Source organism: Saimiri boliviensis, chromosome 14, assembly GCF_048565385.1.
Source record: "Saimiri boliviensis isolate mSaiBol1 chromosome 14, mSaiBol1.pri, whole genome shotgun sequence".
Classification (NCBI taxonomy): domain Eukaryota; kingdom Metazoa; phylum Chordata; class Mammalia; order Primates; family Cebidae; genus Saimiri; species Saimiri boliviensis.
Genome location: NC_133462.1, coordinates 18,355,755 through 18,372,938, shown reverse-complemented (window position 1 = coordinate 18,372,938; position 17,184 = coordinate 18,355,755). Strand labels below are relative to the sequence as shown.

The window sequence follows — 17,184 nt, the reverse complement described above, 5'->3', positions numbered from 1 at the left end:
CACAGGAGCTTCGGGGGGCCTGATGGTGGGGCACTGAGTATCACCCGTGGAGCAAGGGATCATTGGCCAAGCATGAGAGGGTCACCTAGGAGTCAGGAGCACCCAAGGATTGGAGTCCCCTGGACCAGAGAGGAAGTCCACCCTCAGGGTGCAGGCCTGGGGTTGGGGGGTGACCAGCTGCTGCTCCAGCATTCCCCAACCCTCCCACCTGTTCCAGCACCAAGAGGTTTGCTTCGTGAGCATTTTATTTACTTCCCTGGCTCCCCCAACATTTGCCACTCTTCCAGGGGGTACAGGGTATGACTTGTCCACTCCTTAATCACCCAGCAAATATTTAACACCCCCCCCATGAACAGGTAGTGCACACACCACCCCCATAAAAAGCCACGAGCCAGCTGCAGTTGGCCATGCCCCAGATGCACCCTGTAACCCCTTGTCTACCTCCTAAAACCCCCAAAACTGAAAGATACATAAGTTTGCACCACGTTCACTGGGTGGTGCTACCTGGCCTGGAGGGACGTGAGGCTGTTTAGGGGTCTGTATTCTTCCTACTCAGTGTCAGCCTGGGGCAGAGTGTTGGCGTGCTGCTGCATGCAGGGTCCCCCTGAGCTTTTTGGGTGTGTTGTATAACACAGCATCTGCACACTTACTCTCTCAAATCCAAGCACATCTCCAATTCAGACACATGTTCTATCCCAAGGGTCTCAGCTGAGGGGGTGTGCCTGCCTGTGATGTCTGCACAGAGCCTCTTGTGAGCTGTGGCGGATGGGGGGAAGAGACTCTTGGACTTTTATGAAGTGTGGTCCATCTCCTCCATTAAAATTCCCCCACAGAGCTGGTGCAGTGGCTCACACCTGTAATACCAGCATTTTGGGAGGCTGAGGTTGGGTGGATCAACTCCTGACCTCCTGATTGAGGTCAGGAGTTTGAGACCAGTTTGGCCAGCGTGGTAAAACCCAGTGTCTACTAAAAATACAAAAATTAGCCGGGGGTGGTGACGAGCACCTGTAATCCCCAGCTACTCAGGAGGCTGAGGTAGAAAAATTGCTTGAACCCAGAAGGCAGAGGTTGTAGTGAGCCAAGATCACACCACTGCAAAGCAAGGAGGTTAAGGGTGGAGCAAGGAGGCCGAGGGCAGAGCCAGGAGCCCATTCGGCCAGCACTTATTGCACACCACACATCACAGAGCCTGGATGGCCTGGGTTTATGTCCCACGTTCTCCACTCACAGATATAACCTCTCTGTGCCTCTGTTTCTTTGTAAAATGTAAAAAATAGTGCGCATGCCAGGTGCAGTGGCTCATGCCTATAATCCCAGCACTTTGGGAGGCCAAGGTGGGCAGATCACAAGGTCAGGAGTTCAAGACCAGCGTGGCCAACATGGTGAAACCCCATCTCTACTAAAAAAGTACAAAAATTAGCTGGGCATGGTGGCGTATGCTTGTAATCCCAGCTACTCGGGAGGCTAAGGCAGGAGAATTGCTTGAACCCAGGAGGCGGAGGTTGCAGTGAGCCAAGATTGCACCACGGCACTCCAGCCTGAGCAACAAAGCAAGACTCCATCTCAAAAAAAAAAAAAAAAAAAAAAAAAAAAAAAATAGTTCCAACTTCCATGAGTTAAAAGGCAACCCCATCACATCTAAACACTGTCCATAGACTGGCGATTCCATTACAGGTGCACCTGAGACTCTCCTTGTCGCTGGCCCCTGTGGCCAGCCCCTCTCCTACCACCTCCTTGGGGTGTCCAGGGCCATCTCCACTAAGCACCTCCTGAAACAGATTTCTGATCCCCCACCCCTGCCCTCCCCAGTCAGAGCCGCAATCCTGGCCCTTCTCTTTGTTTCACAGCCACATCCATCCCTCAGGAAATCCCATTGGCTGCCCCTAAAATGTAGGCCCAGCATTGGCCCTCATGTCCCACCACGGCCCGACCCTGGTCCTGCCCTGTGGCACTGTCTCGCTTGTGGGTCATGGTTACAGCTTCTCCCTGGTCCCCACCTCCCCCCAAATCCTCCCCACATGCAGCTAGAGGAAGGCTTACAGGGGCACCATTGCACACAGGTTGAGAACAGAGTCGTCATTGGGGCCCAGAGGCCCCACGCGGTCTGGCCACGTTGCCTCTGCCCTCACCTCCCGCTGCTCCCTCCCTTGCTCACCCTCACCCAGCCATATGGCCACCTCCATGCTCCTTAAACCTTCCAGAGCACTCTTGCCTCAGGGATTTAGCACAAGCTGTTCCATCTGCCTGGAATGCTCCTCCCTGCCCGTAGCATATCCGCAAAAGCAAGGGATTGTCTTCACGTAGGTGTCTCTCTCACGTTGTCATGCTCAACCACTGCTGTCTCCACCCTCCCCATCCAGCCACCATCTCAGCGTCAGAGCTCTCGCTGGCTGATGGGCGGGACCGGCCCCTGCGGCGCCTGGACCCTGGGATGATGCCCCTGCCTGACACGGCTACCGGCCTTGAGTGGTCCAGCCTGGTGAATGCTGCCAAGGCATACGAAGGTAAGCGCCTTCCACCCAGCCCTGCCAGGCCACCCTCCTTTGTTCTAGAGGGATTCATGGAGGGCTTCGTGGCTTTCCAGGGATACCCACTCAGATTCCAGAATCAGGGAGTGGGTTCAAGTTCTCCCCTGTCACTTGTTCACTGTGCAGCCCTGGGCAAGCATCTTCATTTGTTTGATGCCGATTACCATGTTGACCAACCAGTGAAAGTGACCATGCCTGAGGCTGCCCAACACCTGAGGTGTTTACATAAAACTCCACATATAAAACACGTGAGGCCAAGCACATGGTTCCCGCCTGTAATCCCAGCACTCTGGGAGTCCGAGGCTGGAGGATAACTTGAGGTCAGGAGTTTAAGACCACGTAGTAAGACCTCTTCTCAACAGTAGAAAAAAAAAAAAAAAAAAGGGAGACACGGTCGTGCACACCTGTTAGTTCCAGTCATTCCGGAGGCTGAGGTGGGAGGATTGCTTCAGCCCAAGTGGTGGAGGCTGTGATGAGCTATGATCACACCACTACACTCCAACCTGGGCAATAGCGCAAGACCCCATGTCTGGGGGAAAAAAGAAAATCTGTGTCCCTGAGGACAGTTGGGTTTTCAGCCCCAGATTTGGGAGGCGGGAAGAGGGAATGAGGGCTTTTAGTGACTGTCCTCTCCAAGTGCCCTCAGGCTCCTGCCAAGACCTTGGATCCTTGGGTTGGGGACTCCCCATACCAGGCCTGCAGGAATCCTCACTCCTTGGGTTCCCTGGAACAGTGGGCAGGGTTTGCTCTGCCACCCAGGCCTCTTTATATGCTGGGAGTCCCTGGGGACAGGGAGCCGAGGAGCTAGGCCATCTCATCTCACATGGGTCTCCAAGTGTCCTGGGGCCAGGACCAGCTGGTGCCAGGACAGCTGGTTCTGGGACAGTGGGAAGCAAGGAAGGCCTCAGTTCTCTCCCCAGAGATCCAGATGCCATCAGCGGTTGTAGCATTGTCTGTGGAAGGCAGAACTGCCCAGACACTGACCCCCACAACCATGGGCCACAGGAAAGGCCCAGAGCCCCCTACCCACTCAAAGCTACTTCGGATACCTGTCATCCTGGGAGCTGCTGTGCACCCCGTGTGAGAAAGCAGAGGGAACCTGGCCAGTGGCACTGATTTCTCTCCCAGGCTGAGCATCACAGTCACCTAGGGAGCTCTTTCCTTCCCTATCAGATTAATGGATGAACCACAGAAGGTTATGGGGGAGGGGTGGTCGTAGCAGAGAGGCTTGGAAGAAAGCACACGAGCACCACCATGGCGGTGCCTCCCCGGCAATAGGAAAGGGGCCGGCAGGGAGTGGAGGTCAGCGCAGTTTCAACTTGCCAGGAGGTGTGGGGTTTGTAATGAAGATAAATGTGGGTTTTCCCATGCAATTCACATAAATGGAAAAGACTAAAGGAATTCTCATTAACTTTGGTAGGTGTGTTCATGGCATAGTAGTTTTCTTTAAAAAAAAAAAAAAAAAAAAAAAAACAGGCCGGGCACAGTGGCTCACGCCTGTAATCCCAGCATTTTGGGAAGCCAAGGTGGGTGGATCACAAGATCAGGAGATCGAGACCATCCTGACTAACATGGTGAAACCCCTTCTCTACTAAAAATACAAAAAATTAGCCAAGTGTGGTACGCACACCTGTAATCCCAGCTACTCAGGAGGCTGTGGCAGGAGAATCATTTGAACCCGGGAGGCAGAGGTTGCAGTGAGCCGAGATCACACCATTGTTCTCCAGCCTGGGTGACAGAGCGAGACTCCATCTCAAAAACAAAAAAATCTTTTATCCACTAGAGCTACTTAGTGAAATTCCTACAGATGAAATGCAAAGCTGTCTGGGATTTGCTTTAAAATATTCCAGGCTGGGTGCAGTGGTTCCCACCTGTAACCCCAACACTTTGGGAGATCAAGGTGGGAGGATGACTGGAGGCCAGGAATTCAAGAGCAGCCTGGGCAACATAGGGAGCGAGACCTGTGTCACTATAAAAATATTTATTTATTGCCGGGCACGGTGGCTCAAGCCTGTAATCCCAGCACTTTGGGAGGCCGAGGCGGGTGGATCACGAGGTCGAGAGATCGAGACCATCCTGGTCAACGTGGTGAAACCCCGTCTCTACTAAAAATACAAAAAACTAGCTGGGCGTGGTGGCGCGTGCCTGTAATCCCAGCTACTTAGGAAGCTGAGGCAGGAGAATTGCCTGAGCCCAGGAGGCGGAGGTTGCGGTGAGCCGAGATCGCGCCATTGCACTCCAGCCTGGGTAACAAGAGCGAAACTCCGTCTCAAAAAAAAAAAATAAAAAAAAAAAAATAAATAAATATTTATTTATTTATTTTTGAGACAGAATCTCACTCTTTAACCCAGGCTGGAGTGCAGTGGCGTGATCTTGACTCACTGCAGCTTCCACCTCCTGAGTTCAAGCAATTCTCTTGCCTCAGCTTCCTTAGAGGCTGGGATTATAGGTGCTCACTACCACGCCCAGCCTGTCACAAAAAAAAAATGTTAAAATTAGCCAGGTGTGGTATCACATATCTGTAGTCCTGGCTTCTCAGGGGGCTGAACTAGGAGGATCGCTTGAGCTTCCAGGAGTTCTAAGCTGGAGTATGCTATTCTGATCCAGTGTCTTCACTAAACTCAACATCAATATGGTGACCTCCAGGGAGCTGGGAACCACCAGGTTTCCTAAAGACAGATGTACTGGGCCAGGTCAGAAATGGAGCAGGTCAAAACTCCCATGCTGATCGGTAATGGACTCAGACCTGTGAATAGCCACTGCACTTCAGCATAGGCAACATAGCAAGACCCTGTCTCTTAAAAATCGAATTTCAAAGTGAATATACATTAAATCAGAGATTTAAAAAATAGACCGGGTATAGTGGCTCACGCCTGTAATCCCAGCACTTTGGGAGGCTGAGGTGGACGGATCCCCTGAGATCGGGAGTTCAAGACTAGCCTGACTGACATGGAGAAACCCAGTCTCTACTAAAAATACAAAAATTAGCTGGGTGTGGTGGCACATGCCTGTAATCCCAACTACTTGGGAGGCTGAGGCAGGGGAATTACATGAACCCAGGAGGTGGAGGTTTCGGTGAGCCGAGATCACGCCATTGCACTCCAGCCTGGGCAACAAGAGTGAAACTCCGTCTCAAAAAAAAAAAAAAAGATTTTGGCTGGGTGTGGTGGCTCACGCCTGTAATCCTAGCACTTTGGGAGGCTGAGGTGGGTGGATCACCTGAGGTTAGGAGTTCAAAACCAGCCTGGCCAACATGGTGAAACCCCATCTTTAAAAAATAAATAAATAGGCTAGGCGCGGTGGCTCAAGCCTGTAATCCCAGCACTTTGGGAGGCCAAGGCGGGCGGATCACAAGGTCAAGAGATCAAGACCATCCTGGTCAATATGGTGAAACCCCGTCTCTACTAAAAATACAAAAAATTAGCTGGGCATGGTGGCGCATGCCTGTAATCCTACCTACTCAGGAGGCTGAGGCAGGAGAATTGCCTGAACCCAGGAGGCGGAGGTTGCGGTGAGCCGAGATCGCGTCATTGCACTCCAGCCTGGGTAACAAGAGCGAAACTCCGTCTCAAAAAAATAAATAAATAAATAAATAAATAAATAAATAAAATACAAAAATTAGCCGACATGGTGGCGCACGCCTGTAGTCCCAGCTACTCAGGAGGCCGAGGCAGGAGAATCACTTGAATCCAGGAGGCAGAGGTTGCGTGAGCTGAGATCACGCCGTTGCATTCCAGCCTCAGCGACAGAATGTGACTATGTCTCAAAAAAAAAAAAAAGAGATAATATCCTATGCGTCTGTTAAATTGTTAATTTTTTTTTTTTTTTTTTTTTTTTTTGAGACGGAGTTTCGCTCTTGTTACCCAGGCTGGAGTGCAATGGCGCGATCTCGGCTCACCGCAACCTCCGCCTCCTGGGCTCAGGCAATTCTCCTGCCTCAGCCTCCTGAGTAGCTAGGATTACAGGCACGCGCCACCACGCCCAGCTAGTTTTTTGTATTTTTAGTAGAGACGGGGTTTCACCATGTTGACCAGGATAGTTTCGATCTCTCAACCTTGTGATCCACCCGCCTCGGCCTCCCAAAGTGCTGGGATTACAGGCTTGAGCCACCGCGCCCGGCAAATTGTTAGATTTTTTCAGTATGATAGTGGTGGTGTGATTATATGAGAGAGTATCCTTATTTTTTGGCCATGTCCAGTGAAGTACCAAGGTATTGCACCATGACGTTGGTGGTTTTAGGCATGGTGGCTCCCACCTGTAATCCCAGCACTTTGGGAGGCTGAGGTGGGCAGATAACTTGAAACCAGGAGTTCGAGACCAGTCTGGACAACATGGCAAAACCTTGTCTCTACTAAAAATACACGAATTAGCTGGGTATGGTGGTGCATGCCTGTAGGCCCAGTTACTCAGGAGGCTGAGGCAAGAGAATCACTTGAACAATCGCTTCAAACCAGGAGGCACAGGTTGCAGTGAGCCAGGATCACACCGCTGCACTCCAGCTTGGGCAACAGAGCAAGACTCTGCCTCAAAAAAAAAAAAAAAGTAAATTGGAAAAATGTTAACAGTGAGTGGCCCCAGGGAAAGGGTGTTGGGGTTTTTACTCTGCTTGAGGCAGAGAGTGGAAGTTGGACCCAGGAAGCTGCTTGCCTCCAGGGCTTGCCACTCTGCCCTGCCCTGCCACACCCCAGGCTGCCCTCAACACATAGCACCCAGGTACACCTTCTTGTTTTTAACACCCCCAAGGATTCCATTGTCTGGCTGTTCATAGCTCACTGAACCAGCCACTATTGGAGGGCTTTGGGGCGGTGGCCAGCTGTTGCCATTACAGAAAGAACATCTAACAGTCACGTTTGAAAACGCAGATGGTTCAGGTGCCCCCAGCTCAAGTCACATGTCCAAGGCGGGACCCAGGAATGTTCACTTTCACTGGCACCCCCATGCGATTTCTTTTCTCTCTTCAATATGCATGATGTGCTCTGTCTCGCTTCTCTCTTCGCTTTTGAAATCTTCCCAGCTTCCTCTGAAGGAGAGCGAATCTGATAATGAATCCCCATGGACCTGGCACCAGCCCGTCTGCTTTGGACCCCTTTTTTCCTCCCTTTTGCTTGCAGACTAAAATCAGGTCATTTATGTTGAGAGCATCCCAGGTTCAGAATTTGATCAGTTGCTGCCTCACACTCTTATCTAACTGGCTTCTTCCAGCCCTTGGATTTTGTGTAAACTAGTCATTGGATCTAAAGCCTTGATCAGAATCAGGATGGGATTTTGTTTGTGTTCTTGTGTGTTCATTTGGTTGGGTTTTTTGGCAAGAATCTGTCCCAAATGCCTATGCGATCTATCCCAAGTGTGATGGGCAGTGTCGTGGAGGTTTGCGGGCAGAGGCGTTGTCAGTCAGTTGCAGGAGAAGCTGGGAGCCTTGCTGACCCCCTCTCCCCCTCCTCCCTCCCTGGCAGTGCAAAGAGCCGTCTCGCTCTTCTCTCTGAACGACCCGGCCCTGAGCCCGGATGTCCCGCCTGCACACAGTCCTGTCCACAGCCACCTGAGCCTGGAGAGGGGGCCCCCGACCCCCAGGACCACCCCTACCATGAGGTGAGGTTTCCCTGGGAACACCCGGGTTCATACCAGCAGCAAGTCTGTGCAGTGGAAGAGGCTGATCCAGAGAGAGGTGGGTCACTGTGGGTCATGCCCACCAGTCTCCGGGCAGAAGCTATTATAACAGCTACTCCCCTCTCCTAACAAGCTTAGAAGTCATTACCCTGCTCCTGTCTATGCCCTGGGGATCCACAGTGACCAAGACAGACTCAGCTCGGCCCCAACAGATCGCCCGGTCCAGCGGAGATGACACTTGAATCAATACATAGGCAACCGTTTTGCTTCCAACTTTGAAAACTGCTTAGCAGGCTGGGCACAGTGGCTCACGCCTGTAATCCCAGCACTTTGAGAGGCCAAGGTGGGCGGATCACTTGAGGTTGGGAGTTTGAGACTAGCCTGACCCACATGGAGAAACCCCATCTTGTTAAAAAAAAAATACAAAAATACAAAAATTACCCAGGCATGGTTGTATTTGCCTGCAATCCTAGCTACTCAAGAGGCTGAGGCAAGAGAATCGCTTGAACCTGATAAGCAGAGGTTACAGTGAGCCGAGATCGTACCACTGCACTTCAGCCTGGGCCATAGAATAAGGCTCCATCTCAAAAAAAAAAAAAAAAAAAAAAGAAAGAAAGAAAAGAAAGCTCCTAGGCACTGTCTCCCAATCCTCCAGCCCTGAGCTTTTCATCCCCCGTCGCCGCCGCCCATCTCCCGCCAGTCTCCTCCTTTGCAGATTCCTAAACCCCACAGACTTCTGCTCACACTCACCCTTCCCGGCCTCCCTGCCAGGTGCCACGCTGGGCCATCTGAGGACCCAGTGGCAACTGAGGCCAGGCCTGGCCCTCAGGAGGCTTCACGGGGGAAGGAAGAGGACGGGGACAGATATCTCACATTTGTCATCTCACGCGTGGCTTCTCACATTCAGCGCAGCATATTTGACTGCACTCACTTGGCAGAAAACAAAATTAAAAAGAGGCAGAGAGAATGTAAATGGCACATTCTGCCTGTACATGGATTTAAATAGTGCATTTCACACTCGTCTGCACACCTCACGGTGCAGGGTTCTATATACAACCATCCATGCACTGTACTTCATGGGCAGTGGGAGCCATTTTTGAGGGTAATTTTGACTTCTTGCTTTTCACACTCTGGCTTCAGAATGCAACCTCCACCACAAACGCAGGCCCCACTGTAATTACCAGAGGTCGGCAGTTCCAGTTGGTGCTGCCAGGCCGAGGGGCAGGAGCAGCGTGGGCTGTGGGAAGCAGCGGGACCTGTGGCCCTGGGCAGCGCTCCTCGAGTCCGTGTGCCCCATCTCCCTCTGCAGCGCCAGATCCCTAGGACTGAGCAGCAAGGTTGTAGGAAAGGGTGGGTGAGGCAGGAGGGCCAGCCCCTCATCCCCGCCACTGTGCCTGCGTACCCACGGCGCCCAGTGGAGCCTCCTTCAGCCCCAGCTCCAGGCAGGAAGGGCTGCGAGTTCTTTGCAGGAGCCAGGCAGACCCGGGGCTGGGAGTATCTGCACAGGGGCAGCTACTGGCCCTGATTCAAATCCTAGCACCAACACCTGGCTGGGTGACATCACCTGGGCCTTGTCCCCTGTCTGGTGGGTAACCATGCAGCACTTCTGAAGGCCACAGTGGGCAGTAGAGCTCTGAGACTGAGCCGGCCAGTCTGGGGCTTGGTGAGGGGCGGCTCTTAGTGACAGGCACATGGTCAGCATCACTGCCAGGACCACTGTCAGTCCTACCCCCAAGAGCGGGCCCTTTTGACCATCTGTCCGCTCTCGTGCTTCTTGTGCCTGGAACGGTACCTGCATCCACGAGGTGTCTGTGGAGTGGGCTCTTTGTATCCTGGCGGTACGAAAAAGGGGTCCTCACTGAAGTCACATGCACGGCCCAGCCCCAGGGAAAATGCACACTTTAGGGTGGGCACCCACCCTTCCCCAAGCCTGGTCTCCCAACACCCCGCCCACATCCACAGAGGTGCCCTTGGTGGGTGGAGGGTGGAGGGCTGGCTTCCTACCTCCCCTCGGAGCTCTTCCTTGGGCTTTATCAGAATGTCAGGGATGAGGGGGGCCCGTACCCCCAGGCTCTTCTCAGCTGTAGGCCAGGAGTCCTCCTCGGGGGCTGTGGGGCCTCAGGCTGACCTTGTCCCTGGTCCTTCCAGTGAGGAACCACCCCTGGATCTGACAGGCAAGGTATACCAGCTGGAGGTGATGCTGAAACAGCTGCACACTGACCTGCAGAAGGTAAGGCCGGGGCCACGCCCCCCTCCATCCCACTTCCCAGACCGTGGGCCGCCCTACACCTCCTGTGCTTGCATGTAGTAATGGGTGAAGAGTAAACAGTGATAACACTGAAGGCTAGCAAGTACACAGAGAAAGTCATCCGTTCCTGGGGGAAGAATAATCGGCCCAGGCTTTTTGGAGGGCAGTTGAACAACATTTATCAAAAATGTAATTGCGCCGGGCACGGTGGCTCACACCTGTAATCCCAGCACTTTGGGAGGCCGAAGCTGGTGAGTCACTTGAGACAAGGAGTTCGAGACCAGCCTGGCCAATGGGGTGCAACCCCTCTCTACTAAAAATACAAAACTAGCCGCCTATAATCCCAGCTACTGAGGCAGGAGAATCGCTTGAACCCAGGAGTCAGAAGTTGCAGTGAGCCAAGTTTGTGCCACTGCACTCCAGCCTGGGCGACAGAGCAAGACTCCAGCTCAAAAAAAAAAAAGTAGGCCGGGCACGGTGGCTCAAGCCTGTAATCCCAGCACTTTGGGAGGCCGAGGTGGGTAGATCACAAGGTCAAGAGATAGAGACCATCCTGGTCAACATGGTGAAACCCCGTCTCTACTAAAAATACAAAAAAGTAGCTGGGCATGGTGGCACGTGCCTGTAATCCCAGCTGCTCAGGAGGCTGAGGCAGGAGAATTGCCTGAACCCAGGAGGCGGAGGTTGCGGTGAGCCGAGATCGCGCCATTGCACTCCAGCCTGGGTAACAAGAGCGAAACTCCGTCTCAAAAAAAAAAAAAAAGTAATTGTGCACCCTGCTGACCCAGTAATTCCACTTGTGGGAATTTATCCATGAGAGTTTCGGCGTGGGTACAAAGAGATTGTGAACAAGGCCATTCGTTGCCACACTCTTGGCAATAAAAATTGGAGCTGGCGTGGCTGTCACTCAACAGAACGGCTGTGTAAATTACAGGGCACCCATGCAGCAGAACAGCATGCAGCCAATTAAAGTAATAACAAATCTATATATTTACTCACATGCAAAAGAAGTCCAGTAACTTAAGTAAAAACCAAAGCGAGCTGCAGCACTGTTGGCTACACAATCATATTATTAATTTACTGTTTAACCACTAGGCGTTGAGAGGGCCGTCTAGAAGGTGACAGGCAATTGTTCTTTGGACTTGTCTCCACGGGGCGGAAGAAGGAGGAGGAGACTAGCCAGGCGCAGTGGCTCATGCCTGTAATCCCAGCGCTTTGGTAGGCCGAGGCGGGTGGGTCACCTAAGGTCAGAAGTTTGAGACCAGCCTGGCCAACATGGTGAAATCCCATCACTACTAAAAAGTACGATAGTTAGCCAGGTGTGGTGGTGGGTGCCTGTAATCCTTGCTGGTTGGGAGGCTGAAGCAGGACAATCACTTGAACTGGGGGAGGCAGAGGTTGCAGTGAGCTCAGATCGTGCCTTTGCGCTCCACCTGGCCAAGAAGAATGAAACTCGGTCTCATGAAAAGAAAAGAATGAGGAAGAGACTTTTACCTGTCATTTCTATACTTCTGGGTAAAAGTCAGAAAGGTGGCAGAGTATATAATGCATAAGTCCTTGAGCCCTGGAATCAAAGTCACCCAGTTTCTGACCCCTGCTCCACTGCATAATGCTGCGTGACCTGAGACGGGACTGTCTTCAGGGGCTATGTCCTCCTGGAAGAATAGGGTCTGCTTAGGCTACCCTGCTCATCCTCTTCCAGGAAAATAGGGACACCAGGTCCTCGGGTAGTATGATTTTGGATGTGACCACCACAGTAGTGATGTTTGTCAAGCCACATCCCAAATGCATACCGAACTCCATGTCGGGCCACATTCCAGGAGCTCTAAGTATATGAGCTCCAGGCCACTCCTCAGCCTCCTGGTAGAGTTGCGGGAACCAGGAACTGAGTGACTTGCCCAGGGTCCCTTGGTGGCGGAGAGGCAGACTGGGATGCACCCGGCCTTGCCCAGCTCCAAAGCACCACCAGGCCAGGGCTCGCAGGCCCCGGGGAGCTGTCAGCTGTTCCAGGAGCAGCCACGCCCTCCCGCCTGATGCTGGCCTCCCACCCCACGCAGGAGAAGCAGGACAAGGTGGTGCTGCAGTCCGAGGTGGCCAGCCTGCGGCAGAACAACCAGCGGCTGCAGGAGGAGTCGCAGGCCGCCAGCGAGCAGCTGCGCAAGTTTGCAGAGATCTTCTGCAGGGAGAAGAAGGAGCTCTGAGGTGGGGAGGCCGCCGCCCAGCCCTGGCTCCTTCCCCATAGGCTGTGGCCCTGCTTGCCTCTTTCCCTCTACTCAGCTCCTGGCTGCTGGCATGACCAAGATGACCCAGCCAGGGCCCTCCCCATGGACACGGAAACCCCAATGGCAGTAGGACCCGAGGGGCCTCACTGGGGCTGTGAGGCAGGGTCAGCGCACGGCCCTTAAGCCCCGGAGGGCGACGTGGTCTCAGGCCTCTCTCCGAGCTGCCCAGCTGTGGTCCCTGTGAGCTGGGTTGTGCCCACACCACCCCTGGGCCTGTCCTGCCGTCCCCATTTGGCCTCTTCCTGGGACCAGCCCTCCGAAGCTGATGGGGACAGAGAGAGGAGCCAGTCTGCAGACCCCTTGGCTCCAGGAGGTCACACAGCAGGTTTCTTCGCCACGCACGAGGAAGTTGCAGCTTGTGGGGCTGAGGCCCCTGCATGAAAAGTACAGCGTGAAAGCACCCTTTCTCCCCACACCCAGAGAGGTGAGGCCCTCGAGGAAACAGACCAGGGTGCCTCGGCCCCTAGCGCGCAAGCTCCAAAAAGCACGAACGTGATCCCCTCCCTACCGCCCTCCTCCCAAAAAGCAGCCAGGAGCACTTTCTTAGAGTTTAAATTATTTTCTTGGGGGCCTGAGGATGGAGAGAGGCAAGGCTAGCCTCCAGAGTGGATTTATTTGAGAGAGAAACTCTATTTGTACCTCGGGGACTGTTTATACGATCTTTTTCTATCAGCTCCTCTTGCGCCAGAGGCCACCACGCCTGGGCTTGGGAGCCCACAGGCCCCTCCACCTTCCTGCTCCCACCCAGGCCGGGCGGGGGCAGTGGAGCCAACACACAGCGGACTCTCTTCTGCTCCTCCTACTCCTCCTCCTCCTCCTCCTCCTCCTCCTCCTCCTCCTCCGCCGCCGCCGCCGCCGCCGCCGCCGCCGCCGCCGCCGCCGCCACCGCCGCTGCCGCCACGGCCACCGCATCTCCTCCTCCTCCTCCTCCTCCTCCTCCTGCTCCTCCTCCTTCTCCTCCTCCTCCTCCCCTCTCCCTCCCCTTTCCCCTCCTCCTCCCCCTCCTGGCACGACCTGGCCCTGACCAGCAGCCTCGGCCTCTTCTGGGCTCCAGGCAGGGCTCCGGAAGCCCTCCGGACAGGGCTGGAGAAGAACAGCCTTCATCTATCTCCTCCTCTGTTTTTTTTCCTTTGCGAGTCTCCCGGCCCATCTCTCTGAGCAGCGACCACCAGACTCCCTCACCGTACTCCCTGGGGAGCACCGCCCCCCTTGAACCCCACTGGACGCTGGTTCTCTAAAGGCAATAAGGGGCAGCCACGCCGGTGTGGTACCACGCTGTTCACCAAGGAAACCGTTTCTTTTTTTTCCTTCTTGAAAAACAAACAGAAAAAGATATAGATATATATATATATTTATTTTTTCATGTAGAGTTGGCGCCAGAACAGGCCTGTATGGCCACAGCCTGTGGATTCACCCCCTAACCTCAAGCTGAGGATCAAGGCGTGTGGCCCCCGTGGGCTGGGGGTCATTGGGAGGACCAGAGGGACAAAGTCAGGGCGGGCAGGCCGGTACCCTTGGAGGCACCAGGTGGGGAGGAGTTGGCAGAGCACGTCTGGCCACAAACCAGCACCAGGCAGCCCGGCCCTTGTCCAGGGACCCTGCCGCCTTCTCTCTGGGGCCAGGAACCTCAAGGAAGGAGGCTCCGGGGTCTGCCTAGGACGCAGGCACTCAGGGAGGTGCCAGTGTGGATGGGTGGGGGCAAGAGAGGAGGATGCTCATCATGTCTCCTGTGATCAGCCTCTGGCCCCCTGGAGGAGGAAACCTCAGTGCTGCCCCCTGCATGCCCTTGCCCTCCACACCGAGAGTGAGGTGGGCGTGTATGCCCAAGGCAGCGTCCTCAGCCCTGGCCAGCTACTGTGATGTCGTCTTCTACCCATCCCCTTCCCTGGGGCTCTCCAGTCCCCCACCCCTTTCCTCAGACCCTGATCAGGTCCTTTTATTTTTTCAGTTGCCTCCTCCTCCCATCTTCAGATCATTCGAATCATTTTGGGGACTTAATCATGTACATGGACAAGTGTAAATTATGATTTTTGGTTTTGTTTTCTGTTATTTTGTAGGGATTTCTGCAAAAACAGATCTATTTAATTTGAGGTTGGTGTTCTATCTGATGGCTGAAGATAGCAGCAGGATTTTTTTTCATATGTTGATTTGTTTCATTTGGATTTTTTTATTATTATTCTTTATTGTCTCCCCCCCTCCCCGCCCCGCCATCCTTGTCTTGAGATTTTCTGGCATGTTTCTGGAGGTTTCAAAGGAAATAAATGTTTCATAGAAATGGCTTCTGTGTTCACTTTTGGGGCAGCTGTCTGGAGTTGCTAGCGAGAGGCTGTGGTCCGGCATGGGCCCTTCCTGCTGCTCCTGTCCCCATGTTCCCCAGACCGTGACCACCCCACTGGTCCTGAGAACCACAGGGCACCTGCCTTGTGGAATCCAAAGGACAGAAATCCAATACTCAGAATGTAAATTTTTTGGTTTGTTTGTTTAAGACAGAGTTTTGCTCTTGTTGCCCAAGCTGGAATGCAATGGCATGATCTCAGTTCACAACCACTGCCTCCCAGGTTCAAACGATTCTCCTGCCTCAGCCTCCCAAATAGCTAAGATTACCGGGACGCGCCACCATGCCTGGCTAATTCTTTGTATTTTTGGTAGAGATGGGGTTTCACTGTGTTAGCCAGGCTGGTCTTGAATTCCTGACCTCAGATGATCTGACTGCCTTGGCCTCCTAAAGTGTAGGGATTACAAGTGTGAGCCACCGCACCCGGCCAATGTTCAAGAGTGAGATTCTGCCTCAGAGGTCATATGCTGGAGGCCTGAAGGCCAGACCCAGCCTGGAGTTTTGTGTTGGGTCTTAGAAATAGTGGCTAACTTCTAAAAATCTGGACGTTCAGCCAGGCGCCGTGGCTCATGCCTGTAATCTCAGCACTTTGAGATGCCAAGGCAGGAGGATTGCTTGAGCCCGGAAATTCAAAACCTGCCTGGACAACATAGCAAAGCTCCTGCCTCCAAAAAGAATTTTTTTTTTTTTTTTTTTTTTTTTGAGACAGTAGGCTCTCTTGGGCTGGAGTGCAGTGGCACAATCTCAGCTCACTGCAACCTCCGCCCCTAGATTCAAGCGATTCTCCTGTCTCAGCCTCCCAAGTAGCTGGGATTATAGGCACCTGACTAATTTTTGTATTTTTGTAGAGACGAGGTTTCACTTGTCGGCCAGGCTGGTTTTGAACTCCTGACCTCAAGTGATCTGCCCACTTCAGCCTTCCAAAGTGCTGGATTACAGGTGTGAGCCACTGCTCCCAGCTTAACTTTAAAAAAAAAAAAAGGAGATAGCACGTGAAGGCCAGGTTTCCAATTTTTTGATCCGTCCTTTGCTGCAACACTCTAAAGTAAGGGGCCCTGCCTCCTTTGGCCTCGGCCACATGGCTGGATTTGGGACACTCCCTGACTTCTGTCTATAGAGGTAGGAGCAGACCCCCACTACCAGTTGCCAAGTGAGCGCTTTGGGGGTAGAAAGCAGCCCCTCATCACTCCAGATCTGCATCTGGCCCGATCAACATTTGCTTTTTGGGAATCTGGGCCAAACTGATTTCTGAATCAGGAAATTCCTGTGGAAATCACGAAGTCCGGCCCCTTGGAAGCCTAGCCTCCTGACGGGGCTGGCCAGGTGGGGTCTTCCTGCCCCCACACCCATGTGCCTGTCATGGAGTTTCACATCCCTGAGCTAAAACCCAGTGCTTCTCTGACTCAGACCCTGCCCCCTTCAAAAAGTATCTTTTTCCAAAAGGCGTGGGGCTGGCATCAAAGTAGCAGGACCAGCCTTTCCCACGTCTCTTAAAAATTCTGGAGTTCTCCAGACACCCTCCCTGTCTCCACCCTCCTCCTTGACGCCCCGTCCTCAACCCGCACTGCCCTCCCCCCGCCACCGGGCGAAGGGGGTGGGAAGCCGAGGAACAGGCTGTTCTCACATCCTCTCCTGGCGCCAGAGCCACGCCAGCTGCCTCCAGCACCCCACAACTCGTGCGCACGCCAGCCCTGGTCGCGCCCGAACTGTGCTTTGCGGCGCGCGGCCCTTCCCTTCGTGCCCGTTTCCAGCTTCCTCTACCCATCTCGATCTCTCCTGCTCCCACCCCATCCTGGTTCTCCTCCCCAGTCTTTCTGGGTCCCTCATACCTCCGGCTCTCTCTGCAGATTCTGCAGTTCCCCTAAATTCTGTCTCTTTCTCTCCCCTCTGCCCCCGTCTCTCCCCATCTCTGCCTGTTTGTTGTCCTGGGGCTTTGCCTGTCCCTGATCCCAAGTCTCTCTCTGCCCACCCGCAACATGCCTCCCTCTCCTGATCCCTGTTGCTTCCTCCTCTGCCTCCCCTCTGGGAAGACCTCTCCCGAAATCTGCTGCTGATCTTCCCCAGTCACCTCCTCCTCCTCCCGGCTCTCCCCGCCTGTCAGCTATTTTTTATTACTGTTATTCCCTCTCTCCCGTTAAGCCTCACCCCTGCTCCCTTCTTCTCCCCCATCCTTCCTCCTGTTTC

General features: G+C 53.6%; 1 protein-coding gene across 13 annotated transcripts in view; it reads left to right on the top strand.

The window, feature by feature from the left end:
• Positions 1-14,940, top strand: part of SIPA1L3 (signal induced proliferation associated 1 like 3) — a 293,879-nt gene extending 278,939 nt beyond the window's left edge. For 12 of the 13 annotated variants that reach the window (XM_039465884.2, XM_074386413.1, XM_039465880.2 and 9 more), the window contains 4 exons: positions 2,361-2,504; positions 7,982-8,117; positions 10,284-10,365; positions 12,441-14,940. In XM_039465884.2, the coding sequence (XP_039321818.1) occupies positions 2,361-2,504; positions 7,982-8,117; positions 10,284-10,365; positions 12,441-12,584 (506 nt within the window). In that variant the 3' untranslated portion in view covers positions 12,585-14,940. The other variant, XM_074386414.1, reaches the window with a different exon arrangement.
• The last annotated feature ends 2,244 nt before the right edge of the window (positions 14,941-17,184 follow it).